The sequence below is a fragment of the Cyanistes caeruleus genome, chromosome 1 (genome assembly GCF_971803275.1).
Source record: "Cyanistes caeruleus chromosome 1, bCyaCae1.hap1.1, whole genome shotgun sequence".
NCBI lineage: Eukaryota > Metazoa > Chordata > Aves > Passeriformes > Paridae > Cyanistes > Cyanistes caeruleus.
This window is the reverse complement of record NC_141701.1, coordinates 83,266,057-83,293,864: the sequence shown is the minus strand read 5'-3', so window position 1 is coordinate 83,293,864 and position 27,808 is coordinate 83,266,057. Positions and strand designations below refer to the sequence as shown.

The window sequence follows — 27,808 nt, the reverse complement described above, 5'->3', positions numbered from 1 at the left end:
AAATATAATTCCCAGACCAGTGTGTTCTTAAGCTTTGAGCTGTTTAAAGTAAGCAAAGTTGTCTCTTCAGCTGTGCTACATTGATTGTTTTAAGGACAGAATTGGGTATGAAATTTGGAATAGCCTTAAGGCTGCACAACAGTGTGCTTTTTTTGCCCTTTGTATTTATTAAAATATATATTTATAGACGGGGAAGAGCATGTGTCTGTGCAAATATAAGGAAAATGTGTAGTCTTGTGCACCATGCAGTGACCCACATAGGGTTTGTATATCAGTCCTTCCCTTTGAGGCTGTGTTATCTCACTGCTCTGGTACCTCACCCACTGGGTTCAATCACCAGTGTTTCTTTCAAGCTTGTGTGGCTCCTGCTTTAGTACAACTGCTGCTGACATGTCATAGTTTTCAGCCTTCCTGCTTTTGGTGGCTGATCTGTTAATCTGGAGGGAATCAATTTCCCCAGGGAAGAAAGTAATGTTTTATCAATTTTTAAGGAGTGTGCTAGACTTTGAAACCTTAAAAATTAACTTCTATCATTGTTGTAAGGATGACAGTTGCAATGCATATTGCTTCCTGGTTTTGAAGTAGAAGTCTAATTCTTATTCAGAGGTCGGTTCTATATGATTTTTTTTTTTTTTTCACATGTCCCTAATATTACTGAAATCAACCATTCCTGGTTTCACTGAGATGCTCAGGATAAGCACATGTACATGTTTTGAGCTGATATATGTTGAGGCTTTAAAAATACTATAGCTTTAATTTCTGTATGTTAAAAATTTGGGGGTTTTAATATAAAAAGATTTATCTTTATAGTCGTGATTTAACTGATACTGATTTCCCACCTTGAAACTTGAATTTAGCCTTTAATTTTAGTTACTTGTTAGTGATATAAAAATAAGCTATGAAGTTGGAATAAGTTGTCTGTAACAGGCTTTTAGTAAAAGTTGTCTGTAACAAGAGCTTAGTACATATGTGCATATTTTTATTGCATGTAGATTTGTTTGTTTTTACAGCACATGTCTTAAAATTTCTATTTATTTTTGTTTGATGTATCTTAGGATCCCATGGAGCTGGTCATCCCTCAGAAACTTTAACACCACTGATTGTATGGGGTGCTGGGGTAAATTATCCACAGAAAGTTACTTCCCAGTTCTTTCAAGACAATTTTTTGAAAGGTAGGTAAAATATAAAACTTAAGTGAAAGATTCTGCTGGAAGTGGATATGTTTTTAACCATTACACCTGGTGATCTTCACTAACTTCTTTTCCATTTCACTAAGTATGATTTGCTTTGTGTGGTGTGTAAAGAAAAGGGGCAGGATATGCCTAATGAAGCTACTGCTAAATTGGGTGGATAACATCAGTCAGTTTTCTTTTCTAATCATAGAATTGAAAACTTTCTCTCTTTGTTGACAGCAGGCTATTCATGCTCCTAAAACTTACTTCCAGAGGAGACTTAATTTTTAGGATCTCCCAGTGGATGAATGCTGTTTGTACAGAAACACCATAAGTTGACAAGTTCAAAGATGAGTTTCTAACTTCACAGCAGAACCCTGTGGACTTTCCAGGGGCTGTCTTGTCTCATTTGCATCCTTGTAGCTATTGTGCAAATGTAAATGGCTTTTCTCAATGAAAGACTGTGATTCTTCACTGTTATTTTTCCCTTTTATAATTTATTTAAGAGTAAACTTTTTAAAAATAATGGATTTCCATTATTTCACATACATAATGCAATAAACACTAAAATATCAGTGGGGTTAGAGAGTCTTTAACATGTGATTAAATTGTTCCTCTTTGACATGCTCCATTCTTGTAGCCTGTTCTGTTCCTTAAGATAGCTTGAGTCTTGGGTTATTGCTCACAATCAATGAGGTAATAACTTTCTATTTAATTGGATTGTTTGTCAAGGTACATTAGAGAAAACAGGCAAAAATTGCTTCACCTGGAGGTTTTAACTCCACCCTCTGCTCTCATGAAGGTATTGGGTAACAGATTAGGTTGTTACAGAAATAGATGGTGGTAACATTTCACTCTTTGCACCTAACTGCTGCTATAAAACTATGGCATCTGTGATAAAATTGAAAATGAGTTGTAGAAAAAAAATAGAAAAAAGAATAAAACAACTGATTTTGGCATCTATGATGGCTGATCTGCTAGATTTTTAAGGACATTTGATGTCTAAGGGTTGATCTATAATAGATTAACTTTACATCTGTCAGTTTCTTTAATTCTCAGCAGCTTTAGTACAAACGTCAGCATCTGAATTCAAATCATGATGAAAATGGTGTGAGAGATTTCAAAAAAGATGAGCATTGAGCTGACTTCCAGGTGCACAATAAGGAAAGCTATATGGCCCTCATCTGTTAGGCAATGTGCATTTACTTAAAGGACAGCATTTGTCTGCACCCTGCTGTGCCTGCTTCGTATTGTCCTTCTGATGGTTAAAAAAAAACCCAGCAAACCAAATAACCACACAAAAAAACAAGCACACCGAAGCAAACATCAGAAATGGCTCCATTCATTTTTTACTAGCTTTGCATCTGTCAAGCATGTTGTTGCTTTGTTTAGACACTAACCTTACAGATTCTTAATTGCCAAGGATGATATCTATTGGAGATTTGAGATGCTCTGAGTATCTTGGGAGTTTGAATTTCCATTTGGGTAATAAGTATCTTCTTAAAAAGTGACCGTTCTCTCTATGGTAGTACTTCAGAGCTTGTAGTGGGTTACGTAGCTTAGAAGTGAAGAGAAAATTGTTGAAATGGAACTTAGGCTTGCACAGATCAATACAGTTAAGCTTCTCCATTGTTGCAATCCCAGATATTTTCACAAAGTTAATGTATAAAAGAAAAAAGAGTTTAAAAGAAAACAAACTCTGTTTAAAAGAGTTGTCTTGAAAAGTTCTTTGAGGCTGTCTTTCCTGCTCCATACAGCTCCAGCTGTGACTGTGTGCAGGGGAGGAGGGTGTTTTCAAGAGTGCTGTGTCACTGATGTATGCAGGTGTCAGGCTTACATTTCTTGTTGCATGCTCCAGTGTTCAAGTTCTTTCATCTATTGACAATCCTTTCTAATTTCTCTGAGTCAAGTGTTTATGGAAATATTGACAGAACATTGCTAATGCTGACAAACTTCTTATGCTGTGTTCAGTGCAAGCACGCTGTAGGCAGCTCAATAAATTGTCTTTCTTCTCATTGTTGCCATGGAGGATTCATACCCCCCCAAAGGCAGTGCCAACAGACAGGACTTAGCCTGTCCAGTTTGTCACAGGTTTTTGATTAATGTGCTTCTTGCATGGCCAGAAGGGCACGGAGTCTGCTCTGGGTTGACAGCCTTCTCCTCATCAGTTTCATCACCTGTGCTCTGCCTTCCCTCAGGCCTGATCATGCAATCCTCTTGGAAAGATTTGTTATGGCAGCCTTGCATCCTGTGGGCAACATGTGATATTACCCATTTGGCCACTGGTTTGACCCTTCAGAAAGAAAGAGAATACAGAACTTCTCTCTAGCTCCTCATGGGCTGATGGTTGGCCCTGGGGCACAAGCCCAGAGGAGCTTGTGAGTGAAGGCACAACCTCCTGCAGCATCAGGATGTGGGGTGCTTGATGACATTATACACAAGACTGGTTTGTAGGGGGCTCAGCCCGCATTGCCACAGCTGAGGGAGCTCAGTGTGCCCTCCTCTAGTTTGGCTTCTGTGATGTTTTATGTGAGATTTTCTTTGGTTCATGTAGCCTCATCCCCAGCTTATTTTTGAACTGGCACTTCCTTGCTGTTTTCCAATATTGTATGCATCTGACAGGCCAGTGGGCTGCAGTGAAAGCAGGGCAGGATAAAGGCCAAAAAACCCCTCTATAAAGTGGGTGGAAAACTGCTGAGGACTGTGCAGGAAACCTAGACAGTGAGCTGGAATCATAAATTAGTGCAGGCAGCATCTCCAGCCAAGATGCCTTACTCCTGGGAGTACAGCCTGGGCTGGCCAGTCTGTAGGGGTGTCCCAGTCCTTAGGAGTTCTTGGGCTCAGTGTCCTGTGGCTACTGGTCCAAAGCAGATGTCTTCAGTTCTGCATTTTGGAATATCTGAATAGGGCACATGGAGATGAAACAACTTCTGACAAAAAGAGATGTTTCCTCTAGCAGAGATAGTTTCTTCCTTCCTTAGGCACATTTTGTGTGTGCATAGATAGTTTTCCAGTGTTTTTCTTTGGAAAATTCAGAATGAATTCAGGCAACTCATTTATATAATAGAAATACGGGTAAGAGTCTGTTTCTGGAAATTTAAGTCCATTTCCTTTTCCATGAAGCAAAGGGAAGCAAACTTGTTTCTTTTGGTGTGAGTTTAACAGAATTGATGATTAATGCTGCTAATACTTCCCCTATGTTGTCATGGGAACTCCCTGTAGTTGTCTCACTAGTATTAAAGTACAGGTCTACTCTTCAGGGTGCTTGTGGAACCAAATAACACTGACCTGTACTCAGACTTCCAAAGCTAGCAGTGGTATGAGCTAATTGCTGAAAAATAAGTTTAGTGTATGCTATACTGCAGTTGTATGAAAGAAAAAAACAAAAACAAACCTTGCTAAACTCTTTTTCTTAAATAACTCTCCACCCCCAAAGAAAGCAGGCAATTTTCTCTTTATTTCCTTAGAGGCCAGCATAGAGCAAGAAAATATAATTTTCAACCAGGTTTTTGTATGATGTGCCAAAGCTTTAGGATCTAATGTTTGTACCATACTGTACCAATGCATTTAGGACCTTGGGTTAGCCTTTTTTACAAACTATTGAGGAGATTCTATAAATCTCCTAAATCTGAGTTTGATTCTTTTAGTTGGCACAGGAGGTAATACATCACGGTGCTGAAAAAAATAAAAGCCTTGGCCCTTCTTCTACTGATCTAGGGCACAATTGAAGGCAGCAATTTATCCTGCTGGATAAAAGAAAATATGAACTGAAATGAATGCATTTTGTTGTTTCTGCCTGTTGAGTTCTATCTGTAACCCTTCATGAGCTAGCATCCTAATGTAAAATCATAATTTTCTTTAGTACCAACACTTCACAGAAAATGGCAACAAAATATTAAATGTCAACTGAACTTGAACTGTCCTTTCAAATCTGTGTAGATTAACTGTTCAGGTGTTCTGTTTTTTCTTGCAGAATGGAAACTGGAGAACTTGAAGAGGCTTGATGTCAATCAGGTATCAAACATACCTAATTTAATAGTTCATAAATTTTCACCCTACGTTTTGAGTTTTGTGTGATTTAAAATAATTTACTTAATTTGAATGATCAAACCGATGTACCATTTCCCTGGAAATGGGAACTGCAATGACATAATGAGGATGTTTAAATTGCTTGTTGATGCCTGACAGCTGCACACAACTTCTCCTGAAGATGCATTATTGCACCATTTATTAAAGTGATCCCACACAGCTGTAGGGAGAGTGCAGTAAAATATACCAGGTCCCCCAAGCTGCTGTTACTAAATGAAAACAATTTCTTGCTGTAGTGGTAAACTGTGGGGTTTTTTCTTCGGTGATTGTGGCCCAAATATTTTGCAATTTAGATAATTAGTACTGTAAAGGGAGAAAATAAGGTGAACAACTTATCCTTTGATCCTAAATCAGACAAGCTTTTTCAAACCGTGGTGCTTCATCATCCTACAAAACCCAATATATGAATAACAGACTCCAAACCTACGCAACAAGGGAAATCATCTCATGCTAGGAGGTTCTGATTGGGAATGTTCTGGATCAACTTCTTTAAGCAACGCCCTGGTACAAAACTAGAGATTAGTTTACCTTTCAAGGTTGGTAGGAGTAATGGCAATATTGTTTTGAAATTGTATAGAAGATTCTTGAGTATTACTTTGTACTAGATAATGGTGTTCTCAAAGACAGAGCTTTTGTCCTGTAGCATATGTGGGAATATGGGTAAAAATAGCAAACAAGACTTCTAATTATCATTACACTCCAAGTGTATTGTTCTCTACAGATAATAGTTTGGAGTCTGCCCAATACATCTGAGGCTGTAGCAGAGCCTGTGGTTTCAGTTTAGTTTCTTCAGATTTATGCTGGAGAAACAAAGAATTTTGGTGTGTAGATTTATATTAAAGGAAAATATAAACCTTGTAAGAGGCAGTGTTTATTATCACAAGTAGAAGGAAAAGGTAACTTATTTTATGAGATGCCTTGGTGTAGATTCAAGGGCCTTTCTGAGGGCTGACTGGACATTAAAAAACTGCAGAAATTCTCCCTGAAGGGGAGAAGGTGAGTAATCAGTGCTGTGAAAGCCTGGGATAAAGAATGTTGTGAAGAGCAGTATAGCCAGTATACTGCTTAAAACTGTAAATATTAAATTAGTTCTTTTGGTCATATAAATAGTCATAAAAAGTGGTATGCCTCTCTGAGTGCAGTAAAGGAGGTGTTGAATTCCTGCAAATAAATACTGGCATAGTTATATTTGCTTTTTAAATGAAGCATATTTTTTGAATCTTGATCAGCAGTGGAGCTTCACATTTTGAATGGCACAACTACTGGAAACTAAAAACCAAAAAAACTATAAAGGAGAGTTGTATGTATAACTTGGTAGTATTACAGAATCAACTTTTGCAAATGCAGATATGATAAAATTAAGCTGAATTTATTAGCTCTAGAGGCTGAAACGATGTTAAAATGGGAATGCTTCTGTTTGCACAGGCTGATATAGCACCACTGATGGCTTCCCTTATTGGTGTGCCTTTCCCCCTGAACTCTGTGGTAAGAAGTACAAATGTTTTTCTATGTTATAAAGATCTGTTCACCATAGAGGAAGAGGTATTGGGTGCAAGACTTGAGGTGTGTGGGGAAGGATTACAGATTTGTAAAAGTGTGCTAGGGTGTGAAGACTGCTTGTAGTTTTAGTTTTATGGGTATGTCTTTAATTTAGAGTACAAACTTAAATGTATTTTAATTGGAATGGCAGCTGGTCCTTTTGTAACCTGCAACTTTATACTCTTGAGCTATATAAAAGTTTTTTGTTACTTTGTTTTTAGGGATGGTAAAAATGCAATATGGTTTGAATAACACATGATTTTGATCATGAAAGCTAAACCTGTAAACAAGGCAGTTCCTGCAACTTGATGTTCAGTTAGTTCTTGATTAAACTAGTGCATTTTCCTCAGATGTTATCTTGTGCCTCTAATTTAGTGAACAGTGAGATGGCTTTTTCTTTTAATTTCTCTCATGTATTATTACATAGTCCAGAAGTTGCCTTGTAAATATCTAATTGACAATTAGCATGTCATTAGTGTGCTGTCACACTGTTAGTTTCACATACAGAACACCTATTTACAGCATGGTTTTTGAAATATTTCTTCTGGAGACTGCCCCAGGGATTGTCCCTTTGTCCTGCACTCCTTGCTGGTTGTGTGAGGAAAGCTGCCCAACACAGGGTGGCATGGGAACTGCTCCCTTTCCGACCAAAAGTACTGGGTTGAGGCAGGCCAAGTGAGGTTTTGGGTGAAAGACTTTCAAGGATATCAAAAATGGCTTCTGATTAAAGATTGAGTTTATATTATTTTATAGTATATAGTTTAGTAACAACTTTTTTTATTTGTGGTTTTTTGCATTCTGTTTTTTGCAAGCTGAGATATTACAAACAATCCCTGTGATGTTGCAAATCTGTGTGAGAAGAGTATTTTCGAAGGAGTTGCATGAGTTATTTCAGCAGTAATTTGAAATATTCTTACTGCTTAATTGGCCAGCATTTCAGTTAAGAGGAATTCCTGTTATTTCATTTAATTTACCTTTACTTATTATGTGTGTGTTTTTCTTCCTTAGGGAATTCTGCCTCTGGAGTATCTGAACAGTAGTGCTCTTTTCAAAGCAGAGAGCATGTTTACCAACGCTGTTCAGATTCTTGAGCAATTTAAGGTACTAAACATATGGTAAAAAAGCCCAACTTATATAAATAATAGTTGTTGCTATTTGTAAAATAATTGTATGACTTATCCTATACATAGTGTGCTAAATTGAAAGGATTAAAATTGAATGCACATTCATTTGATTGAATAGCTGTGAGACTTACCTGAAGAAGTTTGAAAGACTTTAATAAACAGTTTTGGTTGTTTTTTTGTAAGGAGAATGAGCAACTTTTTTCTTGCTTCTTAACAGAAATGGTGAGTTTTGTTGGTGCTAATGTAAACCTACTTGCAGTATGTAGGTAGAATATGATTGCTGGTACAGGGGAAGGGAAATAATGCCTTTTCAATGGGGGCTGGGAGACAAGGCCTTAAATCAGGGTCAGTGCACAAACAGATCAGAAAGGTAATAGGCTCCTGTGCATTAAAGAAATTAAATTAGTGGCCTAATTAACTTTTAGCTAATGCTGTTATATCTGTTGTTTTGCTTTGCAAGTGTTCATCTCTGGCTTCTGTCTTGATTCATTTAATATTGGATATTACATTATGAGGACACTTGAGTGGTCCAAACAAAAAAAGTTCTTGTTTCACTAAGCAGTGGAGTGAGGAACTGTCCAAAATCCCAGTTTTGGCAAAGCATAGAAACGCTCTGAGGGAAAACTGTCTTGCAGAGATAGAAGCTGAGACACAAAAGGACTGTTATCCTGTTCAGAAATTCATGTCATGATGGTGAAACAATGAACTAGCATTAGATGACCTCCACAAGATTAGCACCTTCAGCATCTTCTGTCGCTTTTGAATGCCAGATTAACAAAGGTGTGGGTACCAGGGTGGCGGTCAGAAGCAGAATCAGTTTCAAAAATATGGTGGAGAGCTGACATGTAACAGGGAAAGTGGCTGGTGGGGTTGGACGTGAAATTTCAAGCATGCTGATATCACCTCTGCAGCTGGAAGATCTCTGCTTTAAGAATTAAGGATGACTCAGGTCTTTTCACTTAAATTGGCATCTTGGATATTGTGGATGTGATTTCCTGAACCTGAGGAAGTTTCAAGCTCTCAGGGGCTGATCTGTTCCCAAGGGCAAGTCTTTTGGGGACTGTTTTCTCTCTCAAGGACTATTATGAAAACAAGGTTTTAGTTTCCCAAAACAGACACTGGTGTTCTGAGAGTGTTTTTCTCCTGTCCCACCAATGGGATGAGGGAGGTATTGTTCTTTGTACCAATCAAGTTAACTTGTATCAGAGCACCTTATAAAAAGGGTTGAAAACCCCAAAATAAAGGCTTCTGCCTCATGAAATAAAGCTCTGGCTGCTGTTTGTGATTGAACACTCGCTCTCTACTTCGTGTCTGCTAAGAACAGGAGATGATTTTAAAAATGAAGTAGTTCTGCTTCTCCTTTCCTTTGAGCATACTTTTGTTCTGTTGTTCTGCAGTGCTATGTTATCGTTGTTGTTGTTGGCTTGTTTTTAGCCAACAGTTTGTTTTGGAATGATGCTGTCTGAATTTCCTGTATGTTTCACTGCTGAAGCAGAAATAGTGCACTGGCTTAGACATGCCAAATAGATTTTCACTTTTCCTGTGGTGGACTGACCTGACCACAATTTGTGCTCCCTGGAGATGATGCCATGGATGAATAGAATGAAATGTGTGGGTTGCTACTTCTAGCTGTCAGATTTTACAAGTAGTGTGCTTAGGAAGTTCCTGACTGCACATTATGCCAACAGACAGACTTGAGTCAGGCAGCTGCAGGAGGGCTTAAAGATATTTTGGAGGACTTTGGGCAAAGTGGCTCTGATGGCTTCAAAACCTTTTTTATTTTATCCATGTGCTGGTTAATTGATTTACAGCATTGCTTTGGCAGTATTTGCTACAGTGTACTGGTGCCTGTCTGGCATAAATGGTGCTCGTTTCATTGAGGGAGGTTATCACTGAAGCCTGGTAGCACTTTTAGCCATATCTTCTTTGTATCCTGCAAACTGTAAAAGTCCTTCTGAGAAAAGCAGTGGCTGGAGCATGGTTTATGTATTTACTTTAGAACAGGCCTGGGTTTCCAGGAATTCAGAGGAGTTGTGCATACTGGAGTATAGCACCCAGTTTCATGGACAGCATATTGACATTGTGTCTTCATTCATTTTCCAAAGTCCTAGAAATCTGTGATTTTTTTGTAGTTTAGTTCCTGATACAATATTTAGTCTTGTTGCAATTTGCATGTAATGATTTAATGCTGTTTTGTGCAGGTTAAGATGAGTCAGAAAAAGGAAACCACATTGTCATTTCTGTTCACACCATTCAAGTAAGTGTCTGTAAAAATTATGTATTTTTTACCTGATTGTCTTATCACTTCCTTTGGTATTTCAGTGAGCTGCAACAACACATTCAGTCTCCTAAGTCTTTTTTTAGATGGTAGAGTTTATCTGACTATGAAACTTTGCACTAGAACTCTGTGCAGTTAACTGTTACTTCTCACCAGAAATTTAAGATAAATTTTATTTTCAAAATCTAACATCAAAATTTCCATTAAGGGTTATTTGTCTAAGCTTTTTTTTTTTTACAGTATAGCTATTTGGATTACACAGTAATTTTCACTTTTTTTTTTTTTTTTTTTTTTTTTTTTTTGCTATGGGTTTTCCAGCATTCTTTGGGAGATATAAGTCCATATAGGGTCAGGAAGTGCAATCTTTTAATTTATATTTATGTAAAAGTTGAACTAAGAATTGTTTTTTCTGTGACTTAAATTCTCATGGAGAATAAATGAAATGCATTGCATCCAGGGAAGAACCTTACAATGTTTAGCATTTGTGTTGCCTAGTCTTAGTGTTCCCAGGGCTGTGAAGGAGTCTTTGTAGTGATTTGTGTACCTGGGAACTCTGTTTTAATGTATGGAACCGCTCCCCTCACCTTTCTATCTTACCTAATTAAAGCTGCTTTTTCTTTTCCCTTTTTTCTGTAAAGGTTTTTAAAAGCTTTGCCATGGGTGCATGTGATAGTGTTCAGTTTTGCTCACAGTCTGTAGAGTGCTCCAAAAATGCCTTTTCACCAAGAGCAGCTGTTTTCCTTTAGGAAATAGAACTGATGTTAATTAAGATCTTTAAATCATAGCAGCAGTAAAAAGTACTTGAGTCCCTTCCTGAGAAGTATGTTTATTGTTAAAGATGATTGCTGTCTGTCTGAACAGGCAACTGCTGTGTTATTTTATACCTCTCGCTCCTTCAAAGGGAAAGGTTCAAGACAGTCTGAGAGACAAAAGTCAAGTTAATCTTGGGCACATAATGAATCCTTTAGAACAAATTTTGAATGACAGCTGCAGTATCAAAGAATTTACTGATCTGTATGAAATAAAATGCCCATATGGAAAGGATGGCCAGTCCTCTTTGATAAACGACTGTTAGTTTGATATCACATCTTTTTCAATTTTACCTTTCCTAGAGAAATAAGACTGATTCTATAAAATAGGATGTGCTTTTCCTAATGGTATATTTATCTTTAAATGAACTAAATATTACCAATTGCTTTATAAATTGCTGTCTTTCCTGTTTTATGATATGTTGGATTGTTTTAAGTGGAAATGCCAGAGGCATTTATCACTTTGAAAATGCAACTAAAACTTGGTATAAACATATTGGTACTTTGGTATGATCCACTGCAAAAATAAATTAATTTTCTTTATGTACTTTTCAATTTTTTCTGAATCAAAATTTGGATTAATAGTTATTCCAGGAAAGGTTTTTATTTGAGGCCAAAATAGTTCCTTGGATGTGTGAATGTCATGGATGGAGTGATGCACCTCGCTTATCAGAGAGAAGCAATAACTATTTCACAATGTTTGATAGTAAATGCGACAGTGGTTAGCAAGATTCAGTGGCAAAGTACACTTGATTATTTACTCTGTATAGAGGATGGGTCAGATAAAGCTGTTGTGGACACCCTCCTGTTGAGTTGTGAGATTCAGAAAAGACCCCTTTACACTCTAACCTCCTTCTCAGAGGGAGTTTGGGTGCAGCTGGGTCCAGACTTGATCAGTGGTTTGTGTCTAAAGGAGTATACATGTGCAAACAAAACTTTGTGTTAGTTAGCTAAGGTTCTGAGTTTGGCATGATTTTAATCACTTGCCAAGGGTCTGTTAAGGCAAGGAATCTGTCAGCCCTGAGGAGTGGCCAGTGGGGGTGGGAAGGTGGGAGACAGGGAATCCACTGCCATGGTGAATTGCCTTACGGAATGTTGTGTGGGTGGAGACTTTCTTTGTGTCTTCAAGATGATGTGGTTTACTCATTCTAGGAAAGCAGAAAAAGACTCATACCATGGATGGTTGTGCACTAATGTAAATACTCACCCACAGTGTGCTGGGGGTAGTTTGGCCAGATTCTGATTCATCTTCACAGCTCTCCTTGACTTTCAAAACTTGGTTCATGTCTGGGTAGCTACCAAGGGGTCTTGTCCAACCTCTTACTAATAGTTGGGATGAAATGGTCAAACAAAAAACTTATATTTAAACAGTAGCAATGAGTAACTTTCTAGTGCTCCAACTTGCAGGAACCAAAGGGAGACTGAGGGTAGTTTTAGACCCTGACCTGCCTATAGATCCATCCCCTCTTTCACATGCAGATGACTGAATGTGTGTGCAGTGAACACAAGCCCGAACTTCAGCTGCAGGTGCATTAGTACAATGCAAACCACATCTGTTCTTCACATAAATGATGCTTGAATCTGAATAGAGAGAGGGAAATTCATGCATCCCCTTCTGCTGTCTTTGCTGAGATGCTTTTTTGGTGGTAGATAAAACGGTGTAGAAGGGAATGGTTACTTTTTCAGGAGAAGTTAAAAGTGCAAAGGTGGGGACACCTACCTGGAGCAAGAGAGGTATTAGTGTGCTGTGCTGTGTTTCATGGTAATTGTATGGAGGTTGTGTTCCTGCATAGCTGTAGCAGGACCAGTCAGCTGAGGTTTAATGTCATGTTTAACCCTGATCTGTGTTAACTTATGGTTGGCCTTACCTGCTGCTGCAGCTGAGCACAGTTCTGTCCCGTGTTTCTGCACTACCGTCCTTTCATTCAGACACAAATAACTTCTTCCACCTCTGTTCATTTCCAGTTGTTGTACAAAGGAGTTATACTCTTATTTAATCCATCTGGTGCCTGAAGTATGTAACTTGAAGCTCACAAAGTGTGTGCTCCAGCATATGATGCTTTCTTCCTTCATAGTTGATTGGAGGTTAGTGAAGTGTAATTCTGTCTGAAGTGCTTTGGGATCATGAAGTTATGTAGAAAATATTAAATATTTTGTTTTTCACTATTACAGATTTTGCGTTATTTCAGCAACTTTGTGACCTGAAAATGAACGAAGATATCTCTAAGAACCGAATTTCTTAAATTATTTAAAGATGTAGTTGAATAAATTCTGTATAATAGAAATGTAGATATGAGCTCCAGAAGAAATCTGAGTCTAGAATTTCAGATTGGGACAATCTGGTTTTAGAGGTGCAATTACTAATGAATATGTAGTTTTCAGAGTAGGGGGAGAGGAGAGGATATATTCACAATGTGTTCTGTAGAAATTGCAACTTAACAGAAACTTAACCTGGACCTAATTTTTCAGTCAGAAATAGCATTAAAAGCTTTGTTTTAATATTCTGAGGGAAAAAAATCCTGGTTTCTGGTTTGATTTTCAGGTGTTTTATTACTGAGTGAGTAGGAAACTGTTCATGACCTCCAGCTGCAATGACTCAAAAACTAGTGTTTGAGTTGTATGTTGAATATATTGCACCAAAAGCATTAAGCTAGTGCACACATATATATGGATAAAATTAGCCTATTTTTGAAGTTGGCAACAGAGGAAGAATATGGAATTGGTATAAAGTTTCTGATTTCCACAGGGAATCTCATCCCTAGCAGAAGTGTGGCAGGCATAGCAGACAGGAAATGAAGGAGGCCAGTAGATATGTGCCCTTTCCTACTTGGATATAAATTGCATCTCTCTCTGAAATCCATCTGTCAGATGTACAGTGATGAGAAGGAGGATGGAGCTGGTCTTTGTGTTATCTGATAGGAACTTCAATAGTGTCTACTTGACCAGGCTTGAGGCAGGTTAGAGTTTAGATAGCTCTATCTATTAATAAGGATATGTCTGGCTGCCAGTACTGCCATTTCTGCTCTATCAAAGTGCCTTCATCAAGGAACAAATCTGGGTAAAAGTGTATCCTGAGGCTACTTGTGAAACTGTTGAAAATACATTTCAGAAACTCAGCTCCAAGTGTTTGAGTCTACAAGGCAAGGCGCAGTATCCCTTGCTGATACTGACTACTTACCTGCACTTCCAGTTGGATATATGAAAAGTTACTATCTGAAATTTCTTTCCCACTTCCTTTCTCTCATTACCTTTTTCTCCCCCAACTACAAAAGACATATTTTCAAAAACCATTTACTTAGCAAAATCAGAGGCTTTTCTCAGAATTCTGAGAAGAAAAGCACCATGCTTTGACCTTTATGTGTAAGGAAAGGAGATGCCAAGATACCAGATGCTTTGAAGGAAGTGAGAGGACAAATCTGAAGACTGCTGACAGAGGAAAACTGATGTCCAGGATAGTGAACTATCTTAGTTTCTGACCATTTGATGTCCCTTAGAGTATCTGCCAAGCTGGCACAGCTCAAAGAGAAATGTGCCAAGGGGCCAGATGCTACTGTTGCAAAATCATTCCCAAAGTTGGCATCTCAGGCCTGTGGAAGTAATCCTACAAGAAGTATCAGAAGGACAGTGTGGTATGGTGAGTAAATGGTGCATCAGTGTTGCCCTAAAATCTGCATAACCAGTTAGTGCGATTTTATTGTCCCAACAGGTACAAGAGATTTAAGGTAATAAATGAGGTAAAAGCACAGGAGTCCTTTTGCATAGTCTTGGTGTACCCAGTGCTTTCAGGGATGGCTGTGCTTCCAGCTGTTCAGGTTCTGGTGCCTTACAGTAAGATGCAGGAGCAGTAGTTTAAGAACTACCATACAAAAAGGAGTCCAAAAGATGAACAGCTTAAGTATAATCAGTGCTTGCTTACTGCTAGCTGTGCTTTTTTATTGAATGTCTTGAAGTTTTTGTCAATAATGGTTGGGGACTTTTTAGCAGGAAATAGAAACTTGACTTTAAATAAGCTATCTTCTAGATATTGAGCTATCTTCTCATATATGAAAAATCCCATACCAACTTATACGGTGTTTTTAAAGTAACCTAATTGTCTGAATGCTACATATTAATCATACCAAATAATTATTGTGCATAACCAAGTTATAACTTGCGTATTTATATAGACAGTCACTGCATTTTCAATGTGCAGTGTACAGCTATTAAATAAAAATGTACTTCTCATCATATGAGAATGTAACTCTTCCTTTGCTCTATCCTCTAGTATGAATTGAGATATAACTCCCTTAAACATTTGTATGGATTTGGTGCAAGGAAGTATCAATCATGTGGAGACTGAGTCTTTCCACATAATTGCACATTATGTATTTTGTCAGTGATAGAAAAGAAAATAGAGTGTAGAGTGTCTTTGAAGATTATAGAAACTTCAGAAAACTGCCATGTGCACAAATCCCTCTTTTCTTCCTTTCTCTGATGACTGGAGATACAGTACTACATTGCTCGCTCTGTGTGATGGCCTTTCAAAACTTAAATAATAGATATTCCCACAAAATTGACATTTGGATCAAAGTGAAGCAAGTGATTTCTTTTCCACCATTGAGCAAGGCAGGGTTCCTTAAGATGTCAGTACATCGTTTGAAACATACCATTCTTGTTTTATTTAAAGAAATTACATTTATTGAAATAACTTGTAATATGTAAGATATTTGTGACACATGTGATAACGCTTGCAAGAGCAAACAACAAGCATTGAATGCCAAGAGGAAAGGGTGAAAATCTTGCAGTACGGAAGGATAGTCTGATAGTGGTTATTCTCCCTGCACATTTGTTGGAATGCTTTGTGTCATCAGAGGACCTTTTATTTAGCAGAAGCACTGATTTATCTGCAAAGAGATTTCAGCCCCTTCATCCTGTGGTCAAGAATGAAGGGCCAGCAGCTTCTATCAATTCTAGGTGAACCCTGGAAAGGCAGCCAGCTTTTCCCTTTCTCCACTTTGTCCCCATTGTGTTATCAGGTGTGAATCTAGGCACAGGGCTGCTACTGGGACTGCTGGTACAAGATGGTCTGGTGTGGTTTCCTTTAGCCTGCTGGTGTTGGGAGGCAGACTGGCAGCCCTCTTCCCTCCACCCTTGGCTTTAAGACCCTGTGTATATACATCAAAAAACAGAACTGCAGTGCTGTAGAGACAAAGTGCTCAAATGAAAATAATGTCTTTGCATTATTTCTTACAAAAAGCCCTCCTGATTAAATAGTAAAGGTATTATCTCTTCAGGGAAAAAGCAATGCCTGTTCTTCGGCAAAAATGTCAGCTTCTTTCTCACTGAACGGGCCATGTCTGAAGCACACTGCTGCTCAGGGAGGATGCAATCCTCTTAGAAGGTAGACATCCTACTGGTCTTGAGTTTCAGCAGTGCACTCAGGAGCTTTTAGTTTGAACATGAAAAGCTGACTGGCAGCGGCTTCTGCGCAGGAGGACTGGATGTAATTGGATTTACTATCAAGTAGGAAGTAGGTAAGGTTTTTAGGAGGAACTAAAAGTCTGGTGCATAAGATAAAATATCACAAGATTAATGTACATTTTTCTGTTTCCTTGTATTAAATCCTTTTGGCCTTTTTGTGGAACTTGTGAGGCTTTGTGCAATGACGGTGAGGGAGGATTTGCAGCTGATGGTAGGAGGGGATGGACACAATGCTCTGTTCTGGGGCATGAGGTAAGGGGCAGAGTATAAGGCTTTTTCTGGATCTCAGTAAGAAAGGCCCAATAACAAATAGCTTAATAAAATGAAATGTTTTAATGCTATAAAATGAATGGGAGATAGCAAGTAAATCATACATCCCTTCAGGTGCTGGGTACCCTGTATCTGGGGAGTGTTGGATCAGTTTTCTGACAGTGCCACACAGGTGCTGGCTGTGGAGATGTTCCCTTGTTTTGGTCATTCAAGCTGCTGTATGATTTTCTATCAAGAAATCAACTCTGGTGATAATTTCTACTGTCAGATGGAAAGGAGGTTCACATGAGAACTTCTTGCAGCTCTTACATGCATGAGGACAGGTAGGCAGTGTAATCCCTGCTATGGTGTGGGAATTGCCTGCAGGCTTCTCTCTTCCTACCAGCTGACTGGGTCTGTCCCATGGCCAAGGTATGTGGGCACCACAGGCCTGGGCCTGATTTAGGGTATGTGGATCATTGACTCCTTGATGTATGATGGTCTTCTGGTCAGGATCAGTATGGGTGGTGTCCCAGGCATATTTTGGTGGCCATGGGGCCCTGCTAATAGGTACTTGCCCAGCACAGCACAAGCTGCCTGGTCTGGATGCAGCTGCTTGAAAAATGGTCACTTGAGTTTAGGATGGGCATGTAGGATTGTGGAACTGAAGAGGAGCTGTGGTATATAACATACACACATAGCCACAGCACTGCAGATACCTAGATCCAGCTCATTGTCATAAATCATACATAAGTCGTTGACATAAATCATCATGTGTCTTGCAGAGGTGAGGACCCACTTGCAGCATTGACAGGGTGTTGTTACGTAAAGTCAGCACAGTAGTGCAGTATTTTAGTACTCCCCTGTAGTACTAAAATAGAAGAGACTTGAAAAATGGTGCCTTTCTTTTCCTTCAAGGATCTTCCACCTTCTCTGAAAAGTAGTTTCCCTTTCCAGGGCTGCGGAATCATGTCCTGCTATGACTTTCTGGACAAGATCCCTGCTCTTGGAAGATCCCTGCATCCAGCTCCTCAATTCTGCTTTAAGAGTGCCAGAGGGACAGTTTCAGAGTGTGGCCTCCTCCCTTCTGGCCTCTGGATCTCTGAAGCTCTTGCCATGGTAGTTTACATGCAAAATATGCTGTGTGCAGCCCAGTTACCTTAATTGCTTCTCTGTTCAGTGAATTGGTAGCTGGCAGTTTAGTTGTCAGTTCCTTTTTCTCTCATCTTTGTTATCTAAAGGATTTACATAAATATCCTAAGGCACAATGCTGTTGAATATGCTACATCAGGGATTCTGATTTGTGAATATTAAAGGCTGTTTTAATTTCTGAGACTTGACAGGCCAGGGTTAGAGCATTAGCAGTCAGACCATTTCCTGTGGGTTCACTGATGTCCTGCTGGCCTCCTCTGCATGTTTGTGTATGTGATGAATACAAAAGCACAGATGTACTGACAGGCTTCTGCAATGTGTCAGTAAATATACTTTTTGCTACCTTTGGCCTGTGGAAATGTGTGTCCCCTCCTTTCATTTCATTATGCTTTAAAGAACAAAACCAGAAACCTCTTATTGACTTTCTTAATCCTTTCCTTTCTTTTGGAGTGCCAGCAGTGCTTTTTAATGCTTCTTAAAAGAAAAAGGATAATTGAGTTGCAAGGATAACTTACTACAACCCTACAACTAGACTTCCTGACTAAAAATTTAACACAGTAGTCCGAAAATACAGAAATACAGAAACCCACTTAAAATTTAGACCCTCCAAAACTGAAAGTCCTGGCAGTGGAACAGCAGGAGCAAAGAGAATAGATTAAGTTGGGATAGGGAATATTATGGGTTCTGGGCTTTATGAAGCTGCAATAAACCCTTCAGTGTAGGCTTATGTAGAGCACATTTTCTTTTAAAAAGCATAACTTTAGAATACTAAAACTGTGGCTGTAATTTTTAAAATCTGTAATCAACATGCATCTTCTAATTATGAAAATGAAGTTTTTTAGGACTTGTTCTTTTAGCAGCTTGCCTGAAAATATTTTAATAAACTAGTAAAATTAAGGCCTTCTAAACAGATTAAGGATCACTGAGTTACCCACCAAATTGTTTAGTATTTGAAGCTTCACTCTTTGATCAAAACTAAAATGTATGCAAAGGATTGTCTCTTTATCTCATAGTACATGCTTTCAATTTGTCTTTGGCAGATACTAAGAACAGTAAAACAGTTCTTTCTTCTGAAAAGGCACATCTAAAGAATTGGAATTGACTTCATTTTGAAAAATGCATTTTAAAGGCTTTTGGCCTTTAAAATTCATGTAAATAGGTAATTTGCTGAGGTCAATAGAACTGTAACAGCTTTCCTTTTCCTGATTATCACCCCAGGTAACATCATGTACTCTGTATTGCACAGAAAGTTCAACAAAAAGGTATCATAGTTCCAGACTTTGATTTTTGAAGTATTTATTTGGTTGGTTTTTCACATTTTGTTGAATGAACTCAGTCTTTGCATCGCTTGCCATTCATTGTCTTTGTGATCGTTTTCTGCTGTTGATTAAGTGGGAAGGTTTTCTCTTATGCATTTTATTCTGCTCCTACAAAACTGTGCAGAGTACTTTGAAAAGTAAACAGAAAACAGGAGAATGAAAAAGTTGGGTCCATTTGTGATTGCACTGTCATCAATATTAAGTCTCTGCACCCATAGGTTGCTAACTGGAGTGAATTTTAGAACAGAAAAAAGTGTGCAGTCATGTTTCTGCCACATTAATAATGTTGAATGCAGAAAGATCTGTGTCTGTACTCTGCCATTACCCACCTGATGCTGGGTGCCATCCTGTTGTGCTTTGGGAATGTTTGAAGGTAGCCCTCATGACATTTTTGAAGCCTGTTGCTGCACTGGCTCAGTTAGTTTTGAATAGCAGCCCTGCAAAACACCAGGCCAGACTTCAATCTGCATTTTCAAGATGACATTTTTCCAGCAGTGGATCAAATTATTGCTTTGTGGATCAAAGTGGTACTAGTGGGTTCTGTAAGTACTATTTCAGCTGCTTGAAGAACTGCTGGAGTGGAAGCCATCTCTTCTCTGTAGTATGGCCCTCTCACAGAGGGGTGTGTGGCAACAGAGTTTGAACATACTCAGCTGATTCTGTTGCTGGCAATTTTCTCCCATGGGGAGAGAGCAGAGAGGCCCTGGCACCTGCTCCCAGCAGTGTCTGGATGGCAGAAGCCTTGGATGCTCTGCAGGGTGGATGGTGCCCATAGACATGGGCAACTTTATCCTGGGGTGATTTATTTCAGCTTGCAAATCACTCTGGTACTAGGGATCTTCTTTTTGGAGAAGAGGACAAGAACCTGTAGTTACTCAGCATTTTGGCAGAAGAGGTTGCTGGAGTTGTTTGGATAGTGTCAATCTGATGGTTCTATTGCTGCTAACAGCTCTGGAGTTATGAATTTCATAGCAAAGCATGTGAGAAGCTCTGCTTTATGTGGTGTTTAAAGGAAGGTCACCTATTCAAAATCCTATCATGCTTTATTCAAGTGGCCTTGCTCCATCATGGGGTTGTCATAGGGGTCAAGGGATGTGTGTCTGTATCCTTTAGCTTTTCAGTTTTGCATCAACAGGAGGAGCTGGTGCTTTCCTCCCTGTCTCCCAGATAGCCAATATTAAAAAAGTTAGAAGACTGCTGAACAGCTGCTTGTGATTTGCTGCTGGATAAGGGTCATAGAAATGTGATCACTGTGTCTCTTGCAAATCTTGCCGCTCTCAGAGTTGTAGGATGTGATTTTATTTTTTTTTCTGATGGGGAGAGTGAAAAGGCAGCGATAAAAGGGTATAGATACATGAGCTGACATAGTCAGGTGCATGGGGTTCGTGAGTGTGTAATAGTGAAGCAGCTGAAATTAATTTGTTTTCATCTAATAATGAGCTAGGCAAAGATCTCAGTCTTTGTGCATTTCATTTGCAGGTCTGTGGTGCTTCCTTGACTTTCATTATTAGATCTGCAGCATTTTCAGTGTTCAGCTTAATACAGACACGAAGGGGTTACTTTTGATAGTAGAATTCTGGAAAATTTACTGTGCAATAAAATTACCATAAATCTTTACTCAAATAACCAGGCATAATAAAATTAACAAACTAGCAGTGGTGGATACAGATGTATTTGCAAGGCATCTCCTTCTGCTCTGAGATTTTTTATTTCATGGTTTGTCTGCAGCATGCTACCTATGCCGTTGGGGATGGTAATTTCTGTGGTGTGATGATAAACAAGACTCATTGGCCAAAGAGAGATCCCTTTGACATTGCTATGGTGAATGTAGTTCATCACAGTCTTGTTGTGAATTGCTGTCAAATAGCTTAGCTTATATGAAGCATGAATGATGTGCTGGAAAGATTAATTTTGTCAGGTATACCTATGACAAGAGTAAGTAACATCTCAGAAGGGAGAGTTTACAAGCACTTGCATGATTAGCCCAATCATCTTGTTTCATAATTAATTATATTTATTCATGGATGAAGCTGTGATTTCTGTCTGCAACCAGGAAGTTAATCTCTGATAGCCATAATGAAAAATAAAATTACTCTTCCAGAACCACCATCATTTTCTGTGAAGCATGTAATCTTAAGTCTTTAGAATCTTGATGGTATTGTAAATGCAAGTGTGTTTATAATCTACGTGATCATGGAGTTCTCATGTTTTTCTTTTGAGTTAAACCTCTGAGTACTACCCTTTTCAGTGCATGTGTTTTGCAATACTTTTAAGAAAAGGAGGACAGAGTTGAGTCCAATGACTGAATTCTCTTTGTGTGTGCCTCTTAATAGGACAGGTATTTTTGTGTTATGGAAAAATACCTCAGGTTTTACTAGGCAAGGCTGTTCATCTTGGATTTGTTAGAATTGGATTTTGATGGTGGGTTGCTGGCAAGAGCATATACACATACACCCTAGTTTTCCTTCTAGAGTTGAGAATCTTTCTAATAATGATCAGTATGTATCAAAGAAGTAGATTCACTTCATTGCTATTAATATTAATTGAATGGATGTGTGTATTAAGTGACCTTGAGAATGCATTGACATTTGCTAGTGCCTCTGGGATGCCGTGTAGTAAAACACCAGGGAAAACTCTGATCAGTTTATTATTTCCTAACACTGTCTTCTACTGGAGACCTTAAAAATAATTGCAGTTAAAATCAAGTGGTGCTGCCAACAGGCCAAGCTTTAACTTCTCAGGTTTAAATTTTTCGTGTGGTTTTGTTTTTGATAAGTCTTGTAGATTTTATAGAACCAGCATTTCTGAAGTCCATGGGATTTTTTCACAGGCAACTTTCCACTTCTGTTCGTGGCTCATCTTTGTCTCTTTATGCTTTCTGCTACATCTGGGTTTCTTTAAAATCTCTCATCCACTTTGTCAGCTTCAGGAAGTGAATCAGTGTCCTCAATGGATGATAAACTGCTTATGGTGAACTACACCCATTCTTTAATTGAGGGATTATCAGCCTATTTTGTAACCTTTTTAGACTGCTTTAAAATAAAATAATTCTTTAATCACTTCTTTGCTTTTTTGTTTAATACAGAGATAAAAACTATCTTAAGATGATGATCATTCCTTGCATTTTCATAGTTATATATGAATAGTTCTCAGTTTCTGATGAAATTCATAAATTTTACAAAAACAATTGTTAGACAATTGTAAATTCAACCTCTTGTAAATTATATATATAGGAGTAAGGTAGTATGTGTGTTATGATGTTAACTATTGAAAATTAACAATGCACCTGTCAATGGCAACCCTACTTGACAAAATAATTGCTTTCAGTGTTTGACTTTCTCAAAATTTTACTGTTTGAAAACCCCATTTATTCCTTACACCATCCATGTACAAAGATCCTAGGTGCTGTCCTCTAAGAAGGGATAGGTGTAGACTATTGTTCATTAATAATATAATAATTCAGTGAGAATAAAAAGATAATAAGTGGGTTATAGCTAAATGACTAAAGATATGAAGTAAAATATAATATTGGCTTGGAAGAAATTTGCATTGAATATGACAAGGATAGAATTCATGGAAAACAGTATGTGTAAAACAATAAAAATGAGACAGGGAACATAGGAACATATTGAATGTGTTTAAGTCCTAAATAAAGCTTCTGAATATTTATTCCAGATTTTTTTTTTTTAAATCCTTACCTAAAAGCTGAGGAATCTTTTTCTTTTTCCTTTTTTTCTTTTTTTTCTCCTCCTGTTAATCTCCACACATGGTGAAACTGCCTCCTCAACTGGGTGTTTTGCTCTCGATCCCCTACCAAATAACTTAGGAAAATCTGAGCACCACAGATTTCCTAGAGGCAGTGCTTGGGTCTGGTTTTCCTCCTTTAAGAATTGTTTCTAATTATAGCCCTCAGCCTGTGGAGATGTAAGGTTGGCTTCCACAGGGACAAGTGTTTAAATGAAGGTGCAGAAAAAACCAACATTCACTTGGCTATTTTTCAAGCCTGGTTTCTAAAATCCTCTGCTCTCCCCTCAAAGTTAAGGTCATTGCCATGACCTTTTGACCATCTTTTTCTCCCTTTTTCCTTTTCCATGGGACCTATTTCTTCCTACTTGTCTATGGATACCATCCTTCAATTATTTTCTAGATTGCAAATAGACAAACGTTTTCTTAATACTGTTGCTTACTCTTCTCTTACGTAAGATTAATTGCTTTTCCAATTATTCAGTGTTTTGGAAGATAACCTGCATGATACTGCTGTGCCCTGAACTTAATGAAATAGCATCAAAATATACCAGGATGTTACTACTAATAAAAATTCAGGTTGTTGAGGCACAGAAAACTTGTAATATATTTCATGGCTCAAAGGATGGTGTGTAGGTATTGCTGATGTTCATAGCTGTTTGGGAGCTGCAGGAATGAGCATTTCCATGCAGCAGCTGCATAAAATTAAGACCGGCCCCGGTGGTTCAGCTGAGTGGCCACACAGGCAACTAATGCTGATTTAAATGGTGGGAGTGACCTGATCTGGTACTGCCTGCAATGTGAGGCTGGTGGTCGTGTTTGAGGCGTGTGAAGGAGCAGGTGGGAGGGAGACAGGCATGCAACTGGGCCCTCTTGTGCTGTGGATGCTGAGAGCTGGTGTTGTGCCAGTGCCATGTTGTAGAAGGTGTGAAGGAAACCTGCTGTGTGCATTCCCTGGCTGTCAGCTGTGGCCCATGGTGGTGTGCCTTGGTGTCTGAAATGACAGTGACTGTGTTGTGGCTTATAACTCATCCAGGGTAAGCCTGGGATTCTCAGGCCTGCTGCTGTCCCTAAACGTGGAAAGAAAATGGTAAAAGAAGAACCAGCTCCTTCTCCCTTCATTTGATGGAGTCTGGTTGATGGGCTTGTTTGTTCTTGTTACTACTTTCTGTAAGTGAAGAATGGTAGCAGTTGTTGAGGCTGATGATCACATTCCTTAAAATCAAAGATTTTTACCACTGACCTCAGTGTAGCCAGGTAACTGTGTTATCCTCTGTTCTGGGGTCTCACCTAATAGCTTCTTGAGCGACAGGAGATATGGTCATACTCTTCAAAGAGAAGATTGTTAGGCATCATCTACTGTTAACATGGAATGTGAGCAAATCATTAAATGCTGTCTTATAAACTGCTAACAGCCATATGCAAACCAATTAAATTGCGTAATTTTTGTAAGTGCCATGCCTCTTGTCCAGAGCAATGGTCAATAATGATGCACAAGGGAGATAATTTTCAGTGCTATTACATGGGATCTACTACATAAAAGAAATGTCTATTAATGCAGAGATTTTGAGATAAGTTTAAAAGCAGCTGTGTTGACACATGTGAAGATGAATGCAGAGGAATAGATTAGTCTCAATTACTTAATTGCTTCTAATGAAGTTCAGAATATTTTGGTTTCATTACAGAGTAGTTCTTTTAATTGCAAAGTTAATTTTTTCTGCTCATGAAATGGTGAAACATTAATATCTCTTTATATTGTTGTACAGACCACTTTCTGCTTCTGAACAGATCAACTTTTTAAAAAAAATAAGACTATATATTCAGCAGCAGAAGTACGATGAAGCGGTAAGTCTGTTTTTGCTATATGTAAATGTTTTGTTTTCTTTAAATTGAAATAAAGATTTTTTTCCTTCCTTATGATGTACATCTCATTAACTCAAAACCCCACTTTAAGTCTTCAAAATTTTGCATTTTGATACCAATAAATAATACTGACTTGCTGTGTTTTTTCTCATACTTCTTAAACTGCTTGTCACTATTTCATAGTATAATGACACATAGTGTGTGTTTTTATTTTCCACACTAGAAAATGGTAAATTGAAGAAATGTAGTTAGTGTTTGCACTATTTAGACTGCTAGTTGCATGAAAAAAGTGTGATATCACTCCATCATGGATCCTGCTTTACCTGATCTTTTTTTTTTCACCTGAACCAGATGTTCTTGGTTTACTTTCACATTTCAGTGCGCCAGACTGGGAGCTGTACATGGAATTACGCTTCCCAGTTCCAGTATTACTTTCCTAAGCATTTGCTAACACTGTGTGACAAGGTACTTGATGGGTGCAGTTCACCAGTGCTTGTATTCTGATGTTCACAGAAAGAATTTGTAGAGCTAAATTATACCAAGAAGTCTTTAATTTTAACAGGTTTAGTTTGGTCATTGATTTCTGTGTTAAAAAATACATGAGAATATTGAATATGTATTATATTTAACCTGCTGGATGCATGGAAGAGTTCCATTATGTGTTAGGGTTCAGTTCTTTTTTCCTAATATAATTCTTAGGGTAATAAATTACTATTTTATGTACAGGACAGCTAAATCTATTTTATGCCATTTTTACTTGCTTTGTTGTAAATTGGAAATAGTTCCGCTTAAATAAATAGATCTATATTGCTGTGGGAGAAGGTTTTCTTTTTGGCTTCCTAATACTTAGCTGTCACATTTACTAATAGAAGACATTTTACACATTTCAGGAGTAGAACCTGCGATTTTGTGTTGTTGCTTATATGTAAATTTTACTCCTTTGTTTGAGTGCTCCAGGTGTTTAAGTTCACTCCTGATTACTCACACATCAGACTTGTGCCTGTGCCCTGTATATATCTGTATCCTCTGCATCCCGTATTGCAATGCAGAAAGGTTCTTCCATTCCCAGAACCTGGTGTGTGGATGATTCTTTGCCTGAACAAGGAGTTGAACCTCAACTCTTTGCATTGCAGATATGCACTCATGATTGTATAGAATAGATGTCTTTTTGGAGTGAGTTTGCAGACTTGTGATCTCTTCAGTAGTTGCTGTACCTTATAAATATATGTATCACATATAAAAAAGCTTCATTGTGTATGTCCAGCTTCTTATTGTAGTCTTCCAAATCACACAGGCGAGCTCCCATCTTTGGGTAAATCACAGGGGTCAGCACACCCAAATGACATGGTGGGAAAACACACGGTGTTTACCACGGTGTCTCCCCAGTGGAGGTATTGAGTGAGGGGACCTGTGATTAGACTGGGTACAACCATTATTGTTTCCAAATGATTATGTCCTGAGAGCTACAAGCAGCTGCTTTGTAAATGAGACTCCAGTTTAGTCTGTGAATTCGGTGGTGGTGCTTGCAGTATTAGGTACTACTGAAGTGGAGAACATCAAAACCCAGGAAGGGAATACTTCAGGCTGTGGAGAGTCACCATGTTTCAGCTGCGTCCATAATCGTCCCCCTGTGTGTAAATGTGGCTTCAGAAGCACATCACTGTTTTTTAAGGGGTAACTTAAACTGGAATATGTACAGTCAGATGCTTGTGGGAAAACCAAATGGCATGCTTGCTTGGTAGTAGGTGGTGTTCAAGGTGTGCTATCTGTGTGGCTTTCACCACTGTCTTGGCCAGGGAGGATGCTGAAGGAGCCAGGTGATGGTTGACTTGATATCCTGCAGGAGTCCCAAGCAGCATGTGCTCCAGCAGCTGGTGCTGGCCAAAACACTGTACCTGAGCATGGAGAGGACACATATGCCAGGAGTGGTGGGGCTGCTTGAGCTCCAGTTGCTGTCATTTAGGTTGACTTGTGGAATGGGGAGCTCACACTCTTCTAATATGTTACTTAAATATTTTATCTGCCTCCAGGTATCCCTGTGCAAAACCCTGATTAACCTTGCCTTGGAAGGCTTGTCTTACTACCATACGTATGATCGCTTATTCCTGGGCCTAAGTATCACAGTGGGTTTTGTGGGCTGGACAACTTATGTGATTTTGGTCATTATCAAGGCCCATACCAATTTGACCAAGACTGTCCAAACTAATAAAAAGGTAGGTCGGAAGCATTCAGTTATTTTTTTTCTATCAGTTTTCAGTGTTACATGTATGCTAAGTGACTCTGTGAAGGATAAATTGAATACCTTACTCTTCTTTTGACTTAATGTGGAGACTGGCAAGCTGTTGAGTTTTCCAGCTACTGTAATCCTGTGTAGTGTTGCTGTTAAGTCTTTTAGTTACAATCAGTATTCCTAAGATGTGTAAGTCTGAGTCTGCAATACTGTGTTTCCTCAGTTTTTCTTCCTACAGCTGTCCATTTGAGATACTACTGCAAGTGTGACAAAACATAGTGATTTAAAACCATTAAAGGGTCTGTCTTTAACCACATTTAGTTTTCCCAGGTTTAATTAACCAGGTTTGATTTTAAGTATTAACAGCACTCTTGTAATTCTAATTGTTAGGAAGAATACAGATTTCAGGCTTCCAAAAAAAACCACAGCATGTAATTTATTTTATTCCTGCTGTCTTTGGAAATTTTACATCTGTTGTCAGAAACTGTGCAGTCCAGTCGTGGCATTTTTTAAATGTATAGCCTGTTTTGATAGAAGGTGAGGTGTGGTTTCACAGAACAGTGTTCTCTTGCTCTTTGCAAGTGTGCAGCAAGAAGACATCAAAGATGAAGGAAGCTCTTGCTGACAAGATTACTATGGTTTAAGTTTTCACAAAGTATTAAATCCTAAGAATTTATTTTCAGTCATTCACCAGGAAGAGAGAGACCTCAAAAAGGTGAATAAGCAAAAAGCTAGCATTTTGCTAGAGAAGGATTGAAGCATTTGGAGGGAGGGGAAATT

The 27,808-nt window shown here is 38.5% G+C and overlaps 1 protein-coding gene across 3 annotated transcripts in view; it reads left to right on the top strand.

Annotated features, from left to right (window-relative positions):
- The window catches only part of PIGN (phosphatidylinositol glycan anchor biosynthesis class N), a 99,028-nt gene that overhangs the window by 33,752 nt on the left and 37,468 nt on the right, over positions 1-27,808 (top strand). For all 3 annotated transcript variants that reach the window (XM_086899155.1, XM_086899164.1, XM_086899168.1), the window contains 7 exons: positions 1,056-1,172; positions 5,146-5,186; positions 6,687-6,746; positions 7,809-7,901; positions 10,126-10,181; positions 24,702-24,780; positions 26,829-27,011. In XM_086899155.1, coding sequence (XP_086755281.1) covers positions 1,056-1,172; positions 5,146-5,186; positions 6,687-6,746; positions 7,809-7,901; positions 10,126-10,181; positions 24,702-24,780; positions 26,829-27,011 — 629 coding nt within the window. The remainder of the gene's footprint in view (positions 1-1,055; positions 1,173-5,145; positions 5,187-6,686; positions 6,747-7,808; positions 7,902-10,125; positions 10,182-24,701; positions 24,781-26,828; positions 27,012-27,808) is intronic.